This window comes from Cyclopterus lumpus, chromosome 12 (genome assembly GCF_009769545.1).
Source record: "Cyclopterus lumpus isolate fCycLum1 chromosome 12, fCycLum1.pri, whole genome shotgun sequence".
NCBI classification, from domain to species: domain Eukaryota; kingdom Metazoa; phylum Chordata; class Actinopteri; order Perciformes; family Cyclopteridae; genus Cyclopterus; species Cyclopterus lumpus.
The window spans coordinates 15,011,660-15,030,137 of record NC_046977.1 but is presented as its reverse complement, the minus strand read 5'-3'; the positions used below and the strand labels follow the sequence as shown (position 1 = coordinate 15,030,137).

Sequence of the window (18,478 nt, the reverse complement as noted above, 5' to 3'; positions counted from 1 at the left end):
TATATAGTTACTGTAGTTACTTATAGTTACTTATGATCAAAAAGAATGATACAATCTGTGTTGGTGTCCTTTTCTAGGTGCAAACCCATACCTGACGTTCCACTGCTCCAGCCAGGGCACCGTGCTCATTGACCTGGCAACGGACGACAAGGAGTTCCAGTCTGTGGAGGAGGAAGTACGCGCACACACTCCTACACACTGCATAGGCTGAGCTCGATGGCGGTCGCTTTTTGTCCTTCACGACCTGCATGACTGAACAGCGGCTTGTTTCTTTAGGTGGTCTCAAACATTTTGAAATGTCCATGATGAGTAATGTCGAACATCTGGCAAAGGAGAGCCGTGTGCACGACAGACGCCATATCAGTGCACATCTATCTATCTATCTATCTATCTATCTATCTATCTATCTATCTATCTATCTATCTATCTATCTATCTATCTATCTCGGAAATGAAAGAGTAACTGGACGAGACAGCAGATATCAGTCTGAATGGATTCAAAATGAATGAATGTCAGGTGTTAACAGGTCATTAAGCACCTAAGTGTAATTGCAATAAGATGACTTACATGAGTCCCCTCTAGACACTTTCCAATACCGGGTTGGGTTCCTCTGCCTCTTCACGGCAGTATTTTTATAGGCCATCAATAATTTCAGTCATCGGGATGATAACTCATTTTGCGAAAGGCAGTAATCACTTGAACCGCATCGCGGCAAACTTTCCTCTCATGACTCCCATCAGTTGGTAAACCCACTATTTGACATTCTATTGTCTTTTGAGTCAAGTTGTCCTTTTTCCCTTTGCTGATGCCACACCGTGCACCACATTTCCCCCCTGGCATTATTTAGGTATCCGCTGTGAACGTCATCGCGGATTAAATGGCTCCGTAATCTACACCGAGTTGCCAGCTCGTCTTAACTAAAAAGGAATCGATGAAACAATCCTGCGAAATGACCCGACACATCCACACCTCTCTGGGCCTAATGAATTGGCAACCACGTGTACTTGTGTAGTAACAGCCAGATGACAAAGAAATGCCGTAGTGAACAGAAGATACAGGTGGCCCTGGGATATATCACTTGCACACTTTTTTGGGGGATTTCTGAATACGGAAACAAAAAAGAAAAAGACTCTTATCCAGGTGGTCTAATGCTGTCCAGGGTGCTGCACGAATCACAGCTTTCTGTTTTGAAATCTGCATCCCATTAGCATGTGTTATCCCACACGTGCTCCCAAAAGCTTTGCATGAGTGTGTAGTTCTGACGTGTGTTCATTCCCTCCTCAGCTGCAGAGCACCATCAGAGAACACCGCGATGGCGGCAACGCAGGTGGAGTCTTCAGCCGGTACAACATCATTAAGGTGCGTGCTGCCAACACACACACACACACACACACACACACACACACACACACACACACACACACCGTGCGCAGAGACCAGCGCTCTCTGTTTGCCATCACAAAGGAGGAAGTTTGAACAAAGTCAACTTGCAAAAAGACTTGGTCAAGTACAAAGGTGGTTTCTTGTTTTACTTTAAATTCGTACGTCCCTCCCTTTGTGCCTCCTCTTCTTCCTCTTGACTCTGCAGATTCAGAAGGTGGTGAATAAGAAGCTGCGGGAGAGATATGCACACAGACAAAAGGAAATAGCGGACGAGAATCACAACCATCACAACGAGCGAATGCTCTTTCATGGTAAATTAGCACAGATGTTTACGCGCATGACGCACACAACCACAACATCATGGCAAGGCTGGCTTCAGGGCCTTCAATGAACTCTCTCTCTCTCTCTCTCTCTCTCTCTCTCTCTCTCTCTCTCTCTCTCTCTCTGGTAATCTTTATAACGGTCATGCAGCAACATCTGGTTGTTCCCAAGTTGAACGTGTCCAAGTCAGTCTTTCTCTCTCGATCGTGGAGCTTCAGTCACTTCCTCTCACAAGCACATCAACTTCATCAAATATGCAGATGTACTTTAAGTGCCACATGTAGAGTTCTATTTGGATTATTATGTGGGCCGCGGTGCAGTCCAAAAAGTGATGGAGCAGCAAGCCAATAGGCAGTAGCAGAGAGCAGAGTGGACGTTGCATGGTTTGAGCATGTCCTGGGTGTCGGATGGGCCCCGAGACGTTCACAGCACTTCCGGTGGAAAACAAAGAATGTGTTGGGGAGGTTTTCCAGGTGCCCGTAGAAGAGACGGGAAGGTCCAGACAGGAAGTGAAGGACTTGATAGGAATGTGTCCTTTCTCCTGCCAGGTTCTCCCTTCATCAATGCCATCATCCACAAGGGCTTCGACGAGCGGCACGCATACATCGGCGGCATGTTTGGTGCTGGGATCTATTTTGCCGAGAACTCCTCCAAAAGCAACCAGTACGTGTACGGGATTGGTGGAGGCACGGGATGTCCAACCCACAAAGACCGCTCCTGCTACGTGTGCCACAGGTGAGGCGTCTTTCCCTTTTCCTGTTGTTCTTTCTGTGTGGAAGGACAGAGCTACTCCAACGCACCTGTGTCCCAATTTCACACTAAGTACTAATCAATATCCTAATTATGTTTGAACTGCTTAAGTGACAACAGTTGAGTCAGGGATGCTGCTTTGTATACTGAATGCACTTGATTTCTACATGTGCTTTTGATGTCCCACAATGCATTGCACAAAGGAAAAAGGAAATTATTTATTTCTTTACCACTTCTTTAGCAAAGTCATATTCCAAAGCCTCAATTTTAATACACTTGTATCATTTCCTATTAGTGCAAAACACATTTCTTGCATACTAATTACGAAAACAATATAGTCTGAAAATTAGAATATAATGTACTATGATTATGTAATATAGAAAAGTGGGCATAGAGAGAGAGAAGAGGAATCACTGTTGTGTGTGTGTGTGATTGCAGGAAGCGAAATGAAATGTATTGATATTAAAACTTACGCTAACATATCATCATCAATTAAAATGTACAAATGAAACAAATACCCGTTATTAGCGTTCACGGCATCATGGTGTGCGTTCCCCCCTTTCAGGCCGATGCTGTTCTGCAGAGTGACGCTGGGGAAGTCGTTTCTTCAGTTCAGTGCGATGAAGATGGCCCACGCCCCCCCGGGACACCACTCCGTCATCGGGCGACCCAGCGTCAACGGGCTGGCGTACGCCGAGTACGTCATCTACAGAGGGGAGCAGGTCCGTACGCACACGCACACCTTTTCATCACCACGAAACAAGCCGTTCATGTGTCTTCTTTAGCATTATTTTCCTTTTTGTATTAATTGATTCATTATTTTGCCTATAAAAATAAATTCAATAAATGTGGAAAATCACAATTTCACATTCAAAGGTGACATCTTCTCAGGTCTAGAAGATAAGCCTGATATTTAGTTTTGTTTACACGTGATGTGCTCCTTGTCAACAGGCTTACCCAGAATACTTGATCACGTACCAGATTGTGAAGCCGGAGATTGTGGCTCCGCCCGCTGCCGCCCCCGAGCAGAAGTCCTAGAACACAATCACAGTTGGAGCCGGACTGCGATGGACTACAACCGCTCTCTGAGAGGAGACTAGAAATGAACTAGAGGGCGTTTCAAGCCTCAGAGCCTCGAAATTAAAGTCTCCGGAGCTGAACTTGGGGCGGGCGAGGTGAAGCGGCGACCGCGCAGTGGTCGGACGACCCTCGGAAACAGACCTGGATGTGTCTTAAGAGGAAAGGAGGACGCGTTGCGGGGGTTGTGCTACATGCTCAGTCCAAAAGCAGCGTTAATTAATTGGGTCTAATTTAGCTCGGAGAAAATGCAAAGGGTTTGATCAACCACTCTGGAAGTGGACCAGTAAGCAGATTTTTTAATTTGCGGGGCCTCTTGTCTTGATTCTTTAAACAATTAGTGAAAGCAATTAGAACCGGACACGGTACAAAGCGGCGCAAACATCCCTGATGTTGCACCTTTTGCGCACTGCCCATGTAATCTACCCAGTTTTTGAATGTGTTGTTTTGATATCGTCTCCTCTCTCTGCGTCATCCACAGCAGCAAAACAACACCCCGAGGCCACTTCCACAAACAGCGATTGTCGTCGTGCTGAGAGAACAGAAATCCAGCACATTTTATGTCGCAGCTTGTCACATTTTCACCAATGAGGCTCATGTACACATCTCTCTCTCTCTCTCTCTCTCTCTCTCTCTCGCTCTCTCTGTGTAAACAAAGTAGAAAATATGAAACGAGAGTGAGCGTAGAGAAACAACAGAGATTACAGCGGACAAATACCCAGAAATTGATAGGAGGAAAACAAACAGGGGGGACCACAAATCCACTGCTTAGGTTACAGAGCCTCCGCCACAGTCCACACTGGGACCATCTTCGACATCCACCGGCCCCCCCAAACCAGTCCACGTCAGAGGACAGCTGCCGCCTGCAAAACCTGAATAATAAAGAAAACACTTTTTAGATAAATGGGCCAGAAAATCCAACATTTGGGACAGAGCTGAGTTGTTACAAGCAAACAGACACCCGACAATAAAAAAATGTTTTTTTTTAAACATGGCTTTCTGAGCCTCAAAGGTGCGATTCAGAGCATTAATAAAGCAGCAAACATTAAGATTGTAAACATTATTGTAATATAATCAATGCGTACTTGAACAGAGAATGAAGTAGCTCTCTCTCTCTAATGGCCGCCGCTCTGCACTGCGTCCATACGGTGGTTACCCATAGCCACTCTTCCTCCACTCCAAGTTTGAATCATAAATATGGGAAATACGGTCCGTTTGATTTCTCTTTGTTGACCAACCCGGCCGAGCTTTCTCTGGATGGTGCACTGATGGTGTCTGCGGTGACGTGTTGTTACATTGTCTCCTTCGCTGTGAGGAGTGACTGTTACCAACACAAGAAATAGCTTATACAGATAAACATTCATATGATATAACATAACAGTCGGCTTCACCCGGAGCATCTTTCTGCTTCGTGTTTTAAAGCCTGGATCCACATGTCCTTGTTTTTTTTTTGTTAACAAGAACCTGCTGCCTTCTGCCCCTTTTCCTCGACCTGTGACTCTTGATGCCCCCTAGTGGTGCAGCAGAGGAGCTGCTGGCCGCTAGTATTGAGTTGAAGGAAACAAGTCTAGTTCTCCATCAGGAAGGCGTTCATGTGTCATTCCTACACTGCTATTTGTGTTTTCCTGGGGGTCCATTCCATTTTTGTGTTTTGTTCCTTTGCCCGTGTCTTTTATTTTCAGGTCGAGTTTACACTCCACAAACATTATATTATTATACATTAGCAAATGGGGGAAACGTGACCACCGTCACTGTATCTTAGCAAGCCATTCAGCGGGCTGGTCAAAGGCTTCAAAAAGATATTTATATGAGATCTGCAGGTTCGTTAAGGTCGAGGATGACGAGAAGGATAACTTTTCTGTTTGTATTACCCATTTATTATAGTGACACTAACATGTTCCACAAACCTCATAACGGCAAGAAGATAAGCAAACTCCTCCATACTCTTCAACTGTTGTTGTTTTTGTTGTTGTATTATACCGGCCATGTTTTCTGTTTTAATATTTATGATGATTATTATGTTCACTACTTGGGGCCACACATGACGTCAGTCTCCTCCGTGTCCATCTCGTGGGGTCAAGTGGAGCAGTGCTGCGAAAGGGACATGGCCTTAACCGTTTGCCTTGAAGTCGCTTGGAAACAAACGTCCGATGAATGAGAGCTGGTTCATATCCGATGCACAATGTAAAAGATCAGAGAGGGACGGGCCATTTATTTCTGACGAAAGCTGCTCTGATATTTGATTTTTTTCGTTCTCATTTTATCCCGACGTTGTTCCAGTGTCTGCCAGACAAACTCCGATTTCAGCTGATTTGCACTCGCAAGGTGAAGATGACGTTGGTCTGAGTGAAGTGAGCCCAAAGCGTCCCGTCTGTTGACAGAAGTCTCCATGTGTCCTCTGAGGAAGTGAACGGGGAGCGCAGAGAAGGCCCAAAACTATTGCACTCCTTTTTTTTTTACCCGTGAAATTCTTTCACGTCAGCAATTTCTCCCGCTCGGTTTCTCAGCCCACGTGTTTGATAGCAATCGTTCATGCCGATAACATTGAATGATAACGTTAATTGAGTTTAGTGCACATTTCAACGTGATTAATTGCGAGGAAAATCGAAAAAAGAAATGACTAAAAAAAGAAAAAAAACTATTAAATGAATAAGTAGGAAAGAATAACAGCTGATGATTTATGTAAAAATGAGAAAAACTAATAAGCTTGAAATTAAATTGTCCGCACTGGGACCGAGTTACCCCTCAGTGAATAACTGAAATAACATAATGTCCATCAAATTATTGATTTCCCTACAGAAAATTATATTAAGTCTTAGCATTTCACTAACTTACCTGATTTACTTGCTCGGATTACATTTTTAACTAATATGGTTTAAAGTCCAGACAGAATTATTACGTTTCCCGATGATTATTATTTGTTGAAACTCCTTCTGTGTTGCCCCCTGATCAGAGTCAGCAGAAAGATAGAGATGTCAGATGGCGTGGCAGCGTCACTCTCGGCTTAAACAGAACGTAGAGGTCATGGTGTTGACCTCGTGGAGGTCGGCGTAGAGGTCATGGTGTTGACCTCGGCGTAGAGGTCATGGTGTTGACCTCGTGGAGGTCGGCGTAGAGGTCATGGTGTTGACCTCGGCGTAGAGGTCATGGTGTTGACCTCGTGGAGGTCGGCGTAGAGGTCATGGTGTTGACCTCGTGGAGGTCGGCTGCGGGCCTCGTTTTAAAAGTCACTGTAAATAAACGAACTCCAGACGGGCCTTTTTAAGGATGATTTTGTGTATATTTTTCTTGCTTTCTTTTCTCGTTGCAAAGACTTTTTTAATGTGAAAACTATTTGAATTGCGTTTGAGCTGGCCTGCCTCTACTTATCGGTCTCAAGGGCCAGTCGGCCATGTTGTTGTAAACGGTTTGGAGGATCCAGGCCTCACCTTGTGACCGGCCTTCTACCAAACAGCACCAGTTTAATGAACACACCTCCTCATCAGTAACTTCCTGTTTGACTTCCTGTTGTACAGACTGTTGTACAGAGCTGCTGACCAGTTAACATGTGGAACAGATAAATGTGTACAGAAGAAAATAATAATAAAAACAACTTAACAAAGGCTATTTGTGTTAATCTTATTTTTGTTTAGTATATTTAAACACAACGGTTACTAAAAAGGATATATGTTTTATTCATATTGCCTCTGTATTATTATTATTTGTTAATTTGCCTCCACTGAAGCAGACAAGTCAATTGTGTCTTATAATTATAATAATAAATATATATAATTAAACGGCACCACAAACCACAGCTTCCAGTATGACCACAACATGAATAGATACATAAATCAACAGTTTTAACCAAAGCTGAAACATCGTGAGGGCTGTTGCATTTGTCTGCATTGGTCATAGCTAGTTTTTGTTACTATAAGTTACATTTCTATTGTTTTCTGAGCCTCCACTGCACCGTTAAACTAACCTGTTAACCTGTCGTATGCCGAACATCAACAACCACGAGCTCTTCTCCAGACAACGAGAGGATCAACTGAAGTAAAACAAGTCAACCGTTTTAAAACCAATTCACAATGTTTCCTGTACAGTTCATTGTATTTTCTGTATACTATACTGTAACTTCTATGACATGTTACAACCGGATAAAAATGATAGACATACATGTATTTTAAGAATGACACAATTAGCTTAAACAAACATAACAAATAAGATGTCGTGGAGAGCAGCCAGCCAATCAAGGGAGCCGCCTCTGTCTCCAGGTGCAGCCTCTTCATAGCAGCCTCCAGGCTCAGGTGTGGCTCATCAGCTGATGAACAGCCTGAAAGACAAAACACAGAGCAAACAGGACCCACACTAGTGGAAGGGAGGGGTCACACATGGTATATGAATACTATGACTTTCAACATATACTGTGAGGTTTTTTCTTCTTTCCATCATGCTATACTATGATTTTATATAACTTTTCTAGACGTACAACATGACAACATCGACTTTTTTATTACTTTTTTCGCTGTTGTAATTTTATTTCTTTCGACACTATGGATTCTTTATTATTCAAAAATCCACATACATATACTGCCACCTTTTTATAACTTTTTTTTTGCCATGCTATACTATGACTTTTTTTTAATGTTGTAGTTTATTTGTACTAAATTGTACACCATTATGTCTAATTACAACTAAGTGTGCATAAGGATCCGCAGCACTCGAGAGTTTGACAGACAGCTGTCAGTTTGCCCCGCCCCCCGTGGTTCATCTGAAATGAGCTGAGAACAATGACATGTTCTCACCACTTGGTGGCGCTCGATGCTCATATATATTATTCTGTAGAAGGACGTAAAAGAAATACCACACAAATAGGTTCCTGGTTTTATAAATGACAAATGATACCTACGGTCCATAGATTTCACATGTTATCACATTTTGAGACAATATTTTTTTAAGAGGAATCGTTAATCCATATAAAGCATCAACTCTACTTCCGCGTGTACTAATTCCTACATTACCCACAATATCGGCCACACAAAATATATTTTTCTCAATTTACATTTGATTGCCTTTTATGAAAGTGTGTGTATGCATACTTTAATATCTACTCGGTTCATACAAAGAAAGCACGTGTACAACGTATTAATTAAGAACATTGTTTATTCAACAGCGGATCTTTAGTAATAAATAAATGCACAGATTCATTCCACAATAAAATTGAGGGAAAGATTTTTTTTTTTTTTTAATATAAATTTCCAAGTGGAGGATTGATATTGCCATGATAGGTAAACAGCATTGACCAGACAGAGAGACAGATGGACTAACACAGAGAGGCAGACAGACCGACGGACAGACAGCTACCACAGAGATGTGTACAAAGTATTGCGTTTTTCATTGATTGCCTCTCTTTTCTCTCTCTGTCTCTCACTAGAAAGACAAAATGTCCTTATGCAAAGTCTACCATCACCACGATGTACAAATCAATCATGACATATAAATACAGTATTGCATCACTTCAAAGTGCTACAGAGATAGGTGCCGACAATCTTCAAAAACAGAAATAAAAGGTTTGTTTGTTTCCTGTGTGTGTGTGTGTGTGTGTGTGTGTGTGTGTGTGTGTGTGCACTTGTGTTTCTGTCGTGCGTACATCAAGACCCGGGTATAAAAGCAACCATGGTTAAAATTTGTGCCTTTGGATGTCTAGCACAGAGTGTAACGCTCAGCCTAAAAGCACAAGCGATACAAACACTGTCTTAGAATGTGACGTTATAAAAAAATTGACGTGATGTCCGTGTGATACGACCTAAAAACGTCACTGCTGTCGCCGTTGTCCTCGAGTGGATTGTAAGTATTGCAAGACTCCAAAGTGCCACGGAGAGCACTTTGGACAAACTTCAAAACCAAAGAATCAACTGACTCATAACAGGACAAATACCTGTTATTGGTTTATGGTCTCAAAGCACAACGCCGTCTTCTTCCTTTGTGTCTGTTTCCATCACTCCTTTATTCAGTTTGGATTTAAAAAAGTGAAGTCAGGAAGTGATTGTGTGTGTTTTTTTTCTTCTTAACCTGGATTCCCCTCACAAGGAACAACACAGAGGCTCCCTGATGTTGTGTAAGCAGAGTGTAAAACCCCCATGTGTGAATGTCCGCTCTTTAAAATGCAGCCACAATGAGCAGAAAAACACATATTGCCTATAAAATGTCTATAATTCACTCATATTTTAGATGTCAAGGAATACTTCACAAATGCTTTTTTTTTTGTCTGATTCTTATTATTTTACTTTCAAGTTCAAGTGTCTATTCTTGGTTTGGAAAGTGTGTGTCTTTGTAGCTTAGGACATCCATTTTATATATATATATATTATTTTTTTGTTTTGCGGTCCAATTGCTATTTTAAAGAGGTCATATTCACTGTCAGTGTAATGCCTAATATGGAATTACTCAAGTACAGTATGCCAGTTGTTTCTGTGTGTTTGTCATCTGTGAGTGTAAGAGATGAAGCGTCTGGACTACGATGCTGAAATGTGTCTAAAGTCTGACGGACATTCAGCCATCGGCTTTCTAGCAGCCTCTCTACTTTATGGGATACCTTTGTGAACGAGGCACAAACATCTTAAAAAAGGACCACTCGCTGGTGATGCACATTTTAGACCGTTAACTAAACTAAATTAAAATGTCCAAAGCTGTTGTTTTCAGCTGATTTGCTTTGAAAATACAAACAAATATTAAAAACGAGCAGAAAAGAATTGAAACCAATGTCTCAAAAGTTACGCATGTTTTAGAAAATGGTTAAAAGTAAAGATAAACTATTTATAATGCATTAAAACATACAAAGCCACCAGGGTTGTCCTTAAAGTGGCCGCCTGTGCTCCAAAATGTCCCCTCTGATCTTAAAAAGGGAAATCATGCTCAACCTTTTGGCAAAAACTAAAAAAAAATCATGTAGCTGAAGGGGTTTCCTGCAGTGTGTATCAGGGGCCTGTAGTGGGGTTTCCCAGTTCATTTAGAAGGGCCCTGGCCTTTATTTGGCAACTTATTCTATTTATTTAGCCTCTTCAGTGAGGAGGTGAGGGGCAGAGATGAGAGGCAGAGATGAGAGGAGGAGGAGGAGGAGGAGGAGGAGGAGGGAAGGATGAAAAGGAGATGAGAGGAGAGGAAGGTGTGGGGGAGAGACAGAGAGAGGAAGAGGACGTATGAAAGACAGGAAGCTCCGGTCAGAGCACCTGTCACGGAAGAGGCTCCTGCTTTCTATCACCGTCTCCTCCCCTCTTTTTTTTCTCCATCCATCTCTTTTGTCTGGCAACAGGAGGGACACCCAAAGGGGAAAGAGCGGATGCTTAAAATTCCTCCTTCCTTCCTGTGTCCATCTCCTCTCCTAAAGACCTGTTGTCTCCATAGCAACAGGCCCTGTCTTCATACTGAGCTTATTCAGTTGGTAGTCATGAATGTGTGTGTGTGAGACCGAGGCAGAGAGAGAGTGTTTGCTGCCGCTCATGCCCTCCTGCGTATGTGTGTGTGTGAGCGTGTGTGTGTGTGCATGTGTGTGTGTGTCAGTGTGCATGTTGTTGTTTTAGTTTTTCAGGTGGTGCCAGTGTGTTCAAATGGAAGGAGCGTTGGCTGGTTTCTGGACACAAAAAAATAAATTTTCACCAAGGATTTGAGTTTTGAATCAGGCACCGTGACGCCTCTCACCTCCCCGCCCTGGAAGCGTGTACGCACTGCGGCGGGCAGCAGGATGGACAACTCTTCCAGCACAATGTTCCGAGTTAGTCATTTGGGGGAAGGACCGCGACTGGCCATCCATCAGCAGCCGGGGGAGGTCGTGATCGGGCTGTGGTGCAGGTAGGCGGAGTTCACCACCGAAACCGGGAAGTTGAAAATGAACGGAGAGGTGGGCGTGACCGCCGTCGCCGTGGCCGTCGTCGAGGACTTGGGTCCGAGCAGCGGGCTCGACGTGGCGGCCGCCTCGGCGGCGCAGGAGGTGGCGAGGAGCTGGGACTCGAACTGCAGCAGCTGGCCCATGAAGCTGAAGTTGGGCGAGATGATGCTGCGACGCCGACGCACGAACTCGAAGGCCTCGTCCAGACGCACCCGCTTCCTCTTCATCAGGTAGGCCAGGCAGATGGTGGCGGAGCGGGAGATGCCCGCCTGACAATGGACCAGCACTCGCCCGCTAGAGTCCCGTACTGAATCTGTAGAGAGAAGGGGGTCAAGAGGTCAGACGTTGCCATGGACAATGTAGATTATTACATTTTTTTTTATCGGTTACTACAAAATCTCCAGACGGGACAAAGTTTTATCCATTGAAATGTCTCACTAAATTATTGGTACCATATGTTGTACACTTTTGCTTGTGACAAAATGCCTGCAAAGCCAATTACATTCCCTTCAGCCTCTACTAACTATGAACTGTGAACATTCTGAATATTAAACATTGTGGGTATATGAGCATGTTGACGTGTTGTTATGTTCCAGTGCTCTTCCTAAGGTCAGCCTTGCAGAGCCGCTAGCATGGCTGGAGCCTCTTAGACTTGTTGTTGTTTGGTTGCCATGAGGTTTCTTTTCATTGTGGTTTGCTGCAAGCTCAATTTCCGTCATGGACAATGTTTTCCGGTTTATTTAATCTTAAAGCAAAGGGCTCCAAGAGTGTTTGCTGGCGTTCATTTGAGGACGATTTATTGTTGTTTTCCTTGATGAAAAGGCCTCATTTGAACTTGGTGGCACCAAAAAGGCAAATGGCACTGAAACAGCTCAACATGTAAATCTCAGTTCACATTAAATGCATTCATCACATTTACCTCATGCAAAAAAACTCTGAACCGATGAAGAATGGAATTTTATGTGCAGTGTTTTTCATCATCGTTTTGTGTGGACACCGTGTCACGCGTCAAATGGATTGGAGTCATCCGTCTCTTTCACACTTCCTCCCCCGTACTATTTACGTCTCGGCCTCTGTCAGTATGCTGAGCCGCATGCTATCACTTTGTTACTGTGAGTAACTAGATCTAGGTAATGTTTGAGCATTTACAGTAACTCAATTTACCCCAACCGCCTCAGCTTGAGTGATTAGTTGGTCATATTATGGAGCATGTGTGGCGGCCTGCAGGAAATTAGAAACACAGAATATGAAGAAGATAATGAATGGACTTCTCTTTATTATTAGTTTTGGTTTTTAGCATGGTGATTCATTTAATCTTGTTTTCCACCACAACCGACTATGCTGCTGTTAAAAATATGAAAATAAAATGAGAATCCAGTTGTCTGGCACACAAGCAAAAATATTTACTGCCATTTCTCCAAAATGCACGGATGCTTGATTGATAACAATACAGCTGCTTTTTGATCGTCTAAATAGTTTCTCTCTCTCTCTTTCACACACAAACAGATTCCAGGTAACTCCACCACAGCGTCTGTTCACCCGGTAACAGTGGATGAGTCAGACTCTGGTCCCACAGCAGCTAACTATGACGCATACCAGCACCTCCACACACACACACACACACACACACACACACACACACACTTCAGAGTCCACGCTCACCGAACATGCACTCTTGGTACAGAAACCACACACACACACAATGTCTCTGTATGTATGCAAAGAAAATGCTAAACCATACAGTCGCCTATATTACATACACAAACACCAATTCAGAAATCGTGCTCCAAAGAAATTATGGATTGGAATTTTTTCTCATTCTAGTTTAAAGCGCAATGGATTTATTGGATTTGGTTTTTTGGGGAGGTAATTTCTTTCTTTCTTTCTTTTTCTTCCTCTGCTGACACGTGTGATGAAGGGCTACTAGGAAAATATAATCTATATGCACAGTGGGCTTGGTACATTAAAGCTTTTCTCTCAAATCTCTTTTCTGGGAAATATTAGATTTCATTCGAGTAAACGCACGTCTAGAACTGCAATTATTAGTCGATCGAAAGAAAAATAATATGTATACTTAAATCAATTATGCTTTAGGTCATCTTTCAAGCAAATGCAGAATATTTTATTATTTTAGATTCAGTTTTTTATCGGCTGCATTTACAGTAAATTGAAAATCTTTCGGTTTTTAGACTGTTGGTTGAACACAAGACGTGAGATATCATCCTTCTGGGCTCTCGGAAATTTCATATTTCTCTGTTCCTAATCAGCAGAATATTTTTATTTGAATTGTATCAAAAATGTTCGGGCAGAAATGCTAAACGACCATAACTAAGATGTACATTTCTTTTTTTAAATTTATACTTAAAATGATGCAAAAAGGTCAAATCAAAACCACATGAAGTACAAAACATGTCTTTTATGTCACACACACACACACACACACACACACACACACACACTCTTAGTCACTAACCTATGAACTCAATGGCCTCCAGGAACCAGCAGCTGATATCTTCTTTATGGTTGTCCTCCACGGGAATACATTTGTACTGGTACGCCCCCTCGAAGTGGTTGGGACAGTCGGCGGACACATTCAGCAAGGCGGAGATTCCTATGGCGTCCAGAACCTCTTTCTTTGAGGCGTGAAGGGCGCTACCAAGGTAGAGGAACGGGAGAATCTCAACTGGGCCGGCCTGGACGGGAAAAAAAAGACAGACGGGAGGAGGAGGAATTCATTTATTATTTAATTAGAAATGAGCACCGAAGAGGCATGATTTTCTGTTCCGAGGCAGTCTGTTCATAATTTATTCAGTCATTCGTGGAGTTATTACACGTGGAAACATCTCTTGACCCGACCTGGAGAGCCATGTTGGACAGAATCTACTGAATGTAACACGGCTTACGTCACAAGACAAAGAATCCACTGTCTCGTTGTGCGGCAGAGGCCAGATGGCAGATGACTCCAGCATAAGTGTGACCTCGCTTACATATTTTTCTAATGACATTATGCGTGCCTTTCATCTGACAGGGGTTGCTTATTATCTGTGTAATGAATGAAGGGTCATTTGATATGGGCTATTTAGTTTGTTAGTTTCGAGCCGTTATTTCCTATTATAGGAAACACAGTGAATATCTGATGAACTAATAATGTTTGCAAGCTCGAACCATATTTTTTTAAATTATTACTTATCAGTAAATACAACCGATCTATCTTGGGGATTTACATTTACCTCTCTCACGCTTTCTTGAGGACACCGTGCATGTGTTCTGCACATCTCACTTCATCAGTGGAAAATAAAAATAAGAAGTTATCCTGTGAACAATATCCTCCACAGCGTCCTCATAAAGTCTACTCAATTAAAATTTTGAAGATATCATTGTCTGAGGATGTGACGTTTTTTTGTTTGTTGCATTTCCTGGAAAAAGGAAGTACTGTATCTAGCGGAACATAAAAATGTGAATATGTGTTGAAAATATTAATTATTGGCCATAACATTTAATGCCTCAGCCAAGATAAAAACACGAAGCTCTCATGGTAAAAACAAACAAACAGGTTTTTATGATAATACAAACTGTTAGTATCTGTGCCAGTAGTGTCTTATCGAGTGTTCCGTAGTATATCACAAAGAGGAAATGTTTCTACTGAAACGCATTAATTACATTGTTAGAAGTTCTGTTTTCCCTTTCATTGGATCTGAGGGGTCAGCGAGCAGGCAGTCCATACCGATAGTGAAACTTATTGACGAGGGCTCTGTCTGTTTATGTCACTGCCGCTGACGACCTCTGTCCTGACACAGCGTCAGGAAATGATCAATACTGCTAAGAGATGTAATGTGAGGAGGGAGGAGGAGGGGAGGGTGGGGGTGGGGGGGGGGGGGATACTGAGAGGAAAATAGTGAGTGAGATACAGGAAGCTACAGTATTGGTTGAAAATAAAAATTAAAAAAAGTCCCACTTGACAGTATGGCCGAGAGACCATGACGCACTTTTCGTAGAAAACGCACAGAGGCTGGATTGTCTGCGTCGCTCTCCTCATGCGTTCCGGGGGGAATTAAACCGAACCACATGTGACCGCCGTGACTGTTGCGTAAAATCTGCAGGCCCCCGACAGCAGATCACCGACCAACAAAAAAAACAACCAAAAACGCCACCAACAGGATCACAGGAAGTGCCGCAGGGGTGAATCGATGGTGACCTATGACCTCCCCGGCCTGTCATTACGAATAGCTCGTTCTAACGAAAAGGGGATTTTCAGAAACCCTTTTTCTTTTCTTAGACTGATGAAACAAGTAAGTAAATATGCTTTGAATACCCAGACTGGACGGGGAAATGCAGGTGCGTGATCTTGGGAAAGTGCAAAACAGTAATGCTGCAAAGCAAATAACTTCCAGTGTTTGCTCACCTCTGCGTGTCAACGTGTGAAACTAAAGTTGACTTTTACCGACTGAACTAATTAGTTGACTGACGAGAAATGGATACATTCCAATTACTTCAAAAGGTGATAGGCATGTGTCATCATTTTGTACATTTATGAATACAAAAATCGACTTCAACTATGAAATACATGACCAGGGTGAGGGTCTCACCTGGTCGTGGTGTGGCGTCCCACAAGACGAGCAGGAAGAGTCCATGCTGGACTGGCTGGTGAGGGTCGGTAAGGATTTGGTCTTGATACAAAACTCTGGGTACTCTGAGAAAAACCTGTCGTATCCACCTGGAAAAAGAGACACCACGATTCAAATACGATGCAAAGCACATGCATATGAATGATCACATTGGAAACAATATGACAGTAAAACATGAGGGATTCAATCACTACTAGGTGGCCCAGACAGATTTTCAAATCCTCCAAGATCTTTACAGAAATAGGGATTTTTGTTGTTGTTGTTATTATTCTTGTGGGGGATTTATCTGCATAAACACTTGTGTATTTCAGGACAAAAGGAACTCGTAGACATCGCAGCACAAACATGTCCACCTCTGCATTCAGTGTGCCTAACATGAAGTCTATTAAACCAACCTCTGACCTATTCTGTCTACTACTGTGGATTTGAAAACAATTTCATCATCTCTTTGCCCACACACACACACACACACACACACACACACACACACCTCCCCCCAACACATCTGCAGGCTGACCGCTGCTCTCTGCACCTCGGGGATCCCGTCAGATTAACTGTGAAATGTCATCTTCATGAGCTGCACACACACACACACACACACACACACACTCCTGTGCTTCAAGGCGTCTGCGTCATTAGGATGCACACAAAAACAGAATGCGCCACAGCTTGCAGATTGCAGCAGCTTTTGCCTTTTTTCAAATTCCCTGCAGTCTAAATATAGTCTGGTGGGTAAACCGAGCGTTGATTTTGTAGATTGTACCGCTTCCCATTCGGGGGATTTACCTAAAGCGGACTGTTCCTGAAAGGGTCATGTGTGTGCAGTAAGTCCCTGCGGTTTGATGTGGCTTCTACGCATCGGCATTACCTCATTCACTCCTGGCCATTGGTCTGTGTGTGTGTGAATGTGTGTATTGTAAAGAAGTACACCAGTGCATAGAAATAGAGTGGAGGATATTTCAATTGTCTGGTTATAATGGCTCGGCTGTATATATATCTTTATACCAATGCCAATAATAATGATTATGTTGATTGAAAAATGTTGGTGGCATACCAATTGAAATGATATTTGGAGCCATTATTATTATTATTATCATTGGCTCCCATTTAAAAAGCATCAATACGATTAAATAAATATTCATTAAGAGAATCATTCTAATCTTCCAAATAAAGTACATTTTTATCATAACTATTTTCCATTTAAAAATATTTGTATTAATACAAAGAAAGAAGCTCCATTTGTATTTGGATATAACAGTGTTACAGATGAAGAAAAGAAGGGAAAAAAGGCCCCATTTAAGAGCTGAATTTTACAATGAGATATTATGTGCTTATTATAATATTATAATATAATTATGATTCCTCTTTACCGCCCATATGTATTCAGGCTGACTCAAAGAATAAACCCCACTAGTGAGTCACGTTAAACTGAACGTGCATCCTGAAGTGTGTTGACCACACACTGCTGCTGCCGAGTGTCATAACAATAAGGATAAAGACGCATATTTGGGGGGCCGCTACCTTTGAGCAGGTATATCTGCGTGCCGGAGGAGTCCCCGCACACCGCGTTGAGCACCAGCGTCAGCGTGCTGTCCTCCTTCACCGTCTCGGAGTCCGGCGTCCTCTCGTCGTACAGCACCACGGCGGAGTACATCCCGGAGCGCAGGCGGCCGCGCACCTCCTCGTCCCCGGCCAGTATCTGGTCCAGGCTGAGCACGGAGCCCTTGGCTCTGCGGCGGACGATGGTGTTGCAGCGGGCGTTGACGGCGCCGCGGATGCGCCCCGCGTTGAAGGCGAGGAAGGAGCGGCAGTCCAGCAGCAGGCACTTGGCGCTGTCGTCCTTGAGGAAGCGCTTCACCACCGGGCAGTCCATCTCGCCCAGGTCCTCCATCGCACGTCGCTTCGGCTTGTCTTCACCGTGGGTTATCTCCTGTTGTCTGTCTGCCTGTCTGTCTGTCTGCCTGTCTCTCTCTCCCCACCACCCCTCCACCGCCCTCCAAACGTGGGATCCTGCGGTGGCTTGCCTCTCTATCCGCGCATCGTGACCGCACTACTCTTCGCTTCTCGGTCCGGTCACCTCTTCCCTCTCTCTCTCTCTCTCTCTCTCTCCCTCTCCGAGTGTTTCTCCTCAGGATTTGTTTCTCTCTTTTTTTTCTCCTCCTGTTTTCTTCTTCTTTTTTTTTTTTTTTTGTGAATGGGTGCACCGCGTCACGGCGGAGGTGACGTCAACCGGTAAGCAGCCAATGGCAAAGCGTCCAGAGTCCCGTCCCCTTTCCCTCCTCTGCCGTTCATTCATAAAACAAAATAGACATCAATGAAACGAGAGGCGATGGGGATGGAGATGGAGAGGAGACTCTGCCGATGGCCGAAGCCTTAACCAGCTCATGGCCACATTTTAATGATAGGTTTTTTATGTGATGAAATATAGGAACGGTCTTAAAAAATACACGCAATGAAG

The 18,478-nt window shown here is 43.4% G+C and overlaps 2 protein-coding genes across 5 annotated transcripts in view; one reads left to right on the top strand and one right to left on the bottom strand.

Moving 5' to 3' along the window:
* Positions 1-7,132, top strand: part of tnksa (tankyrase, TRF1-interacting ankyrin-related ADP-ribose polymerase a) — a 62,604-nt gene extending 55,472 nt beyond the window's left edge. The window contains exons 24-30 of one of the 4 annotated variants that reach the window (XR_004610601.1): positions 78-175; positions 1,285-1,359; positions 1,589-1,694; positions 2,253-2,439; positions 3,020-3,176; positions 3,406-6,552; positions 6,614-7,132. Coding sequence is in view for 1 of the 4 variants with exons in the window: in XM_034546536.1 (XP_034402427.1) it covers positions 78-175; positions 1,285-1,359; positions 1,589-1,694; positions 2,253-2,439; positions 3,020-3,176; positions 3,406-3,492 (710 nt within the window). In the remaining 3 variants the exon portion in view is untranslated. Of the gene's footprint in view, positions 1-77; positions 176-1,284; positions 1,360-1,588; positions 1,695-2,252; positions 2,440-3,019; positions 3,177-3,405 lie in introns of all 4 variants that reach the window. The other 3 variants (XR_004610603.1, XR_004610602.1, XM_034546536.1) reach the window with 3 other exon arrangements.
* Positions 7,133-8,655: 1,523 nt separating this feature from the next.
* dusp4 (dual specificity phosphatase 4) lies at positions 8,656-18,172 on the bottom strand. Its single transcript, XM_034547373.1, has 4 exons — positions 17,542-18,172; positions 15,982-16,109; positions 13,869-14,088; positions 8,656-11,708 (listed from the first exon to the last, which is right to left on the bottom strand). Exons 1-4 carry the CDS (start codon positions 17,909-17,911, stop codon positions 11,320-11,322), a joined length of 1,107 nt encoding a protein of 368 aa, XP_034403264.1. The 5' UTR covers positions 17,912-18,172; the 3' UTR covers positions 8,656-11,319.
* Positions 18,173-18,478: the final 306 nt, after the last annotated feature.

Bases quoted from the DNA above. Each gene is read 5' to 3' on its own strand.
- dusp4 (XM_034547373.1), bottom strand. From the start codon at position 17,911: ATGGAGGACCTGGGCGAGATGGACTGCCCGGTGGTGAAGCGCTTCCTC. The intron at 16,110-17,541 runs GTAGCGGCCCCC...CTCTTTTTCCAG, and splicing joins GCAGATATACCTGCTCAAAG to GTGGATACGACAGGTTTTTC. The intron at 14,089-15,981 runs GTGAGACCCTCA...TTTCCCGTCCAG, and splicing joins GGACGCCACACCACGACCAG to GCCGGCCCAGTTGAGATTCT.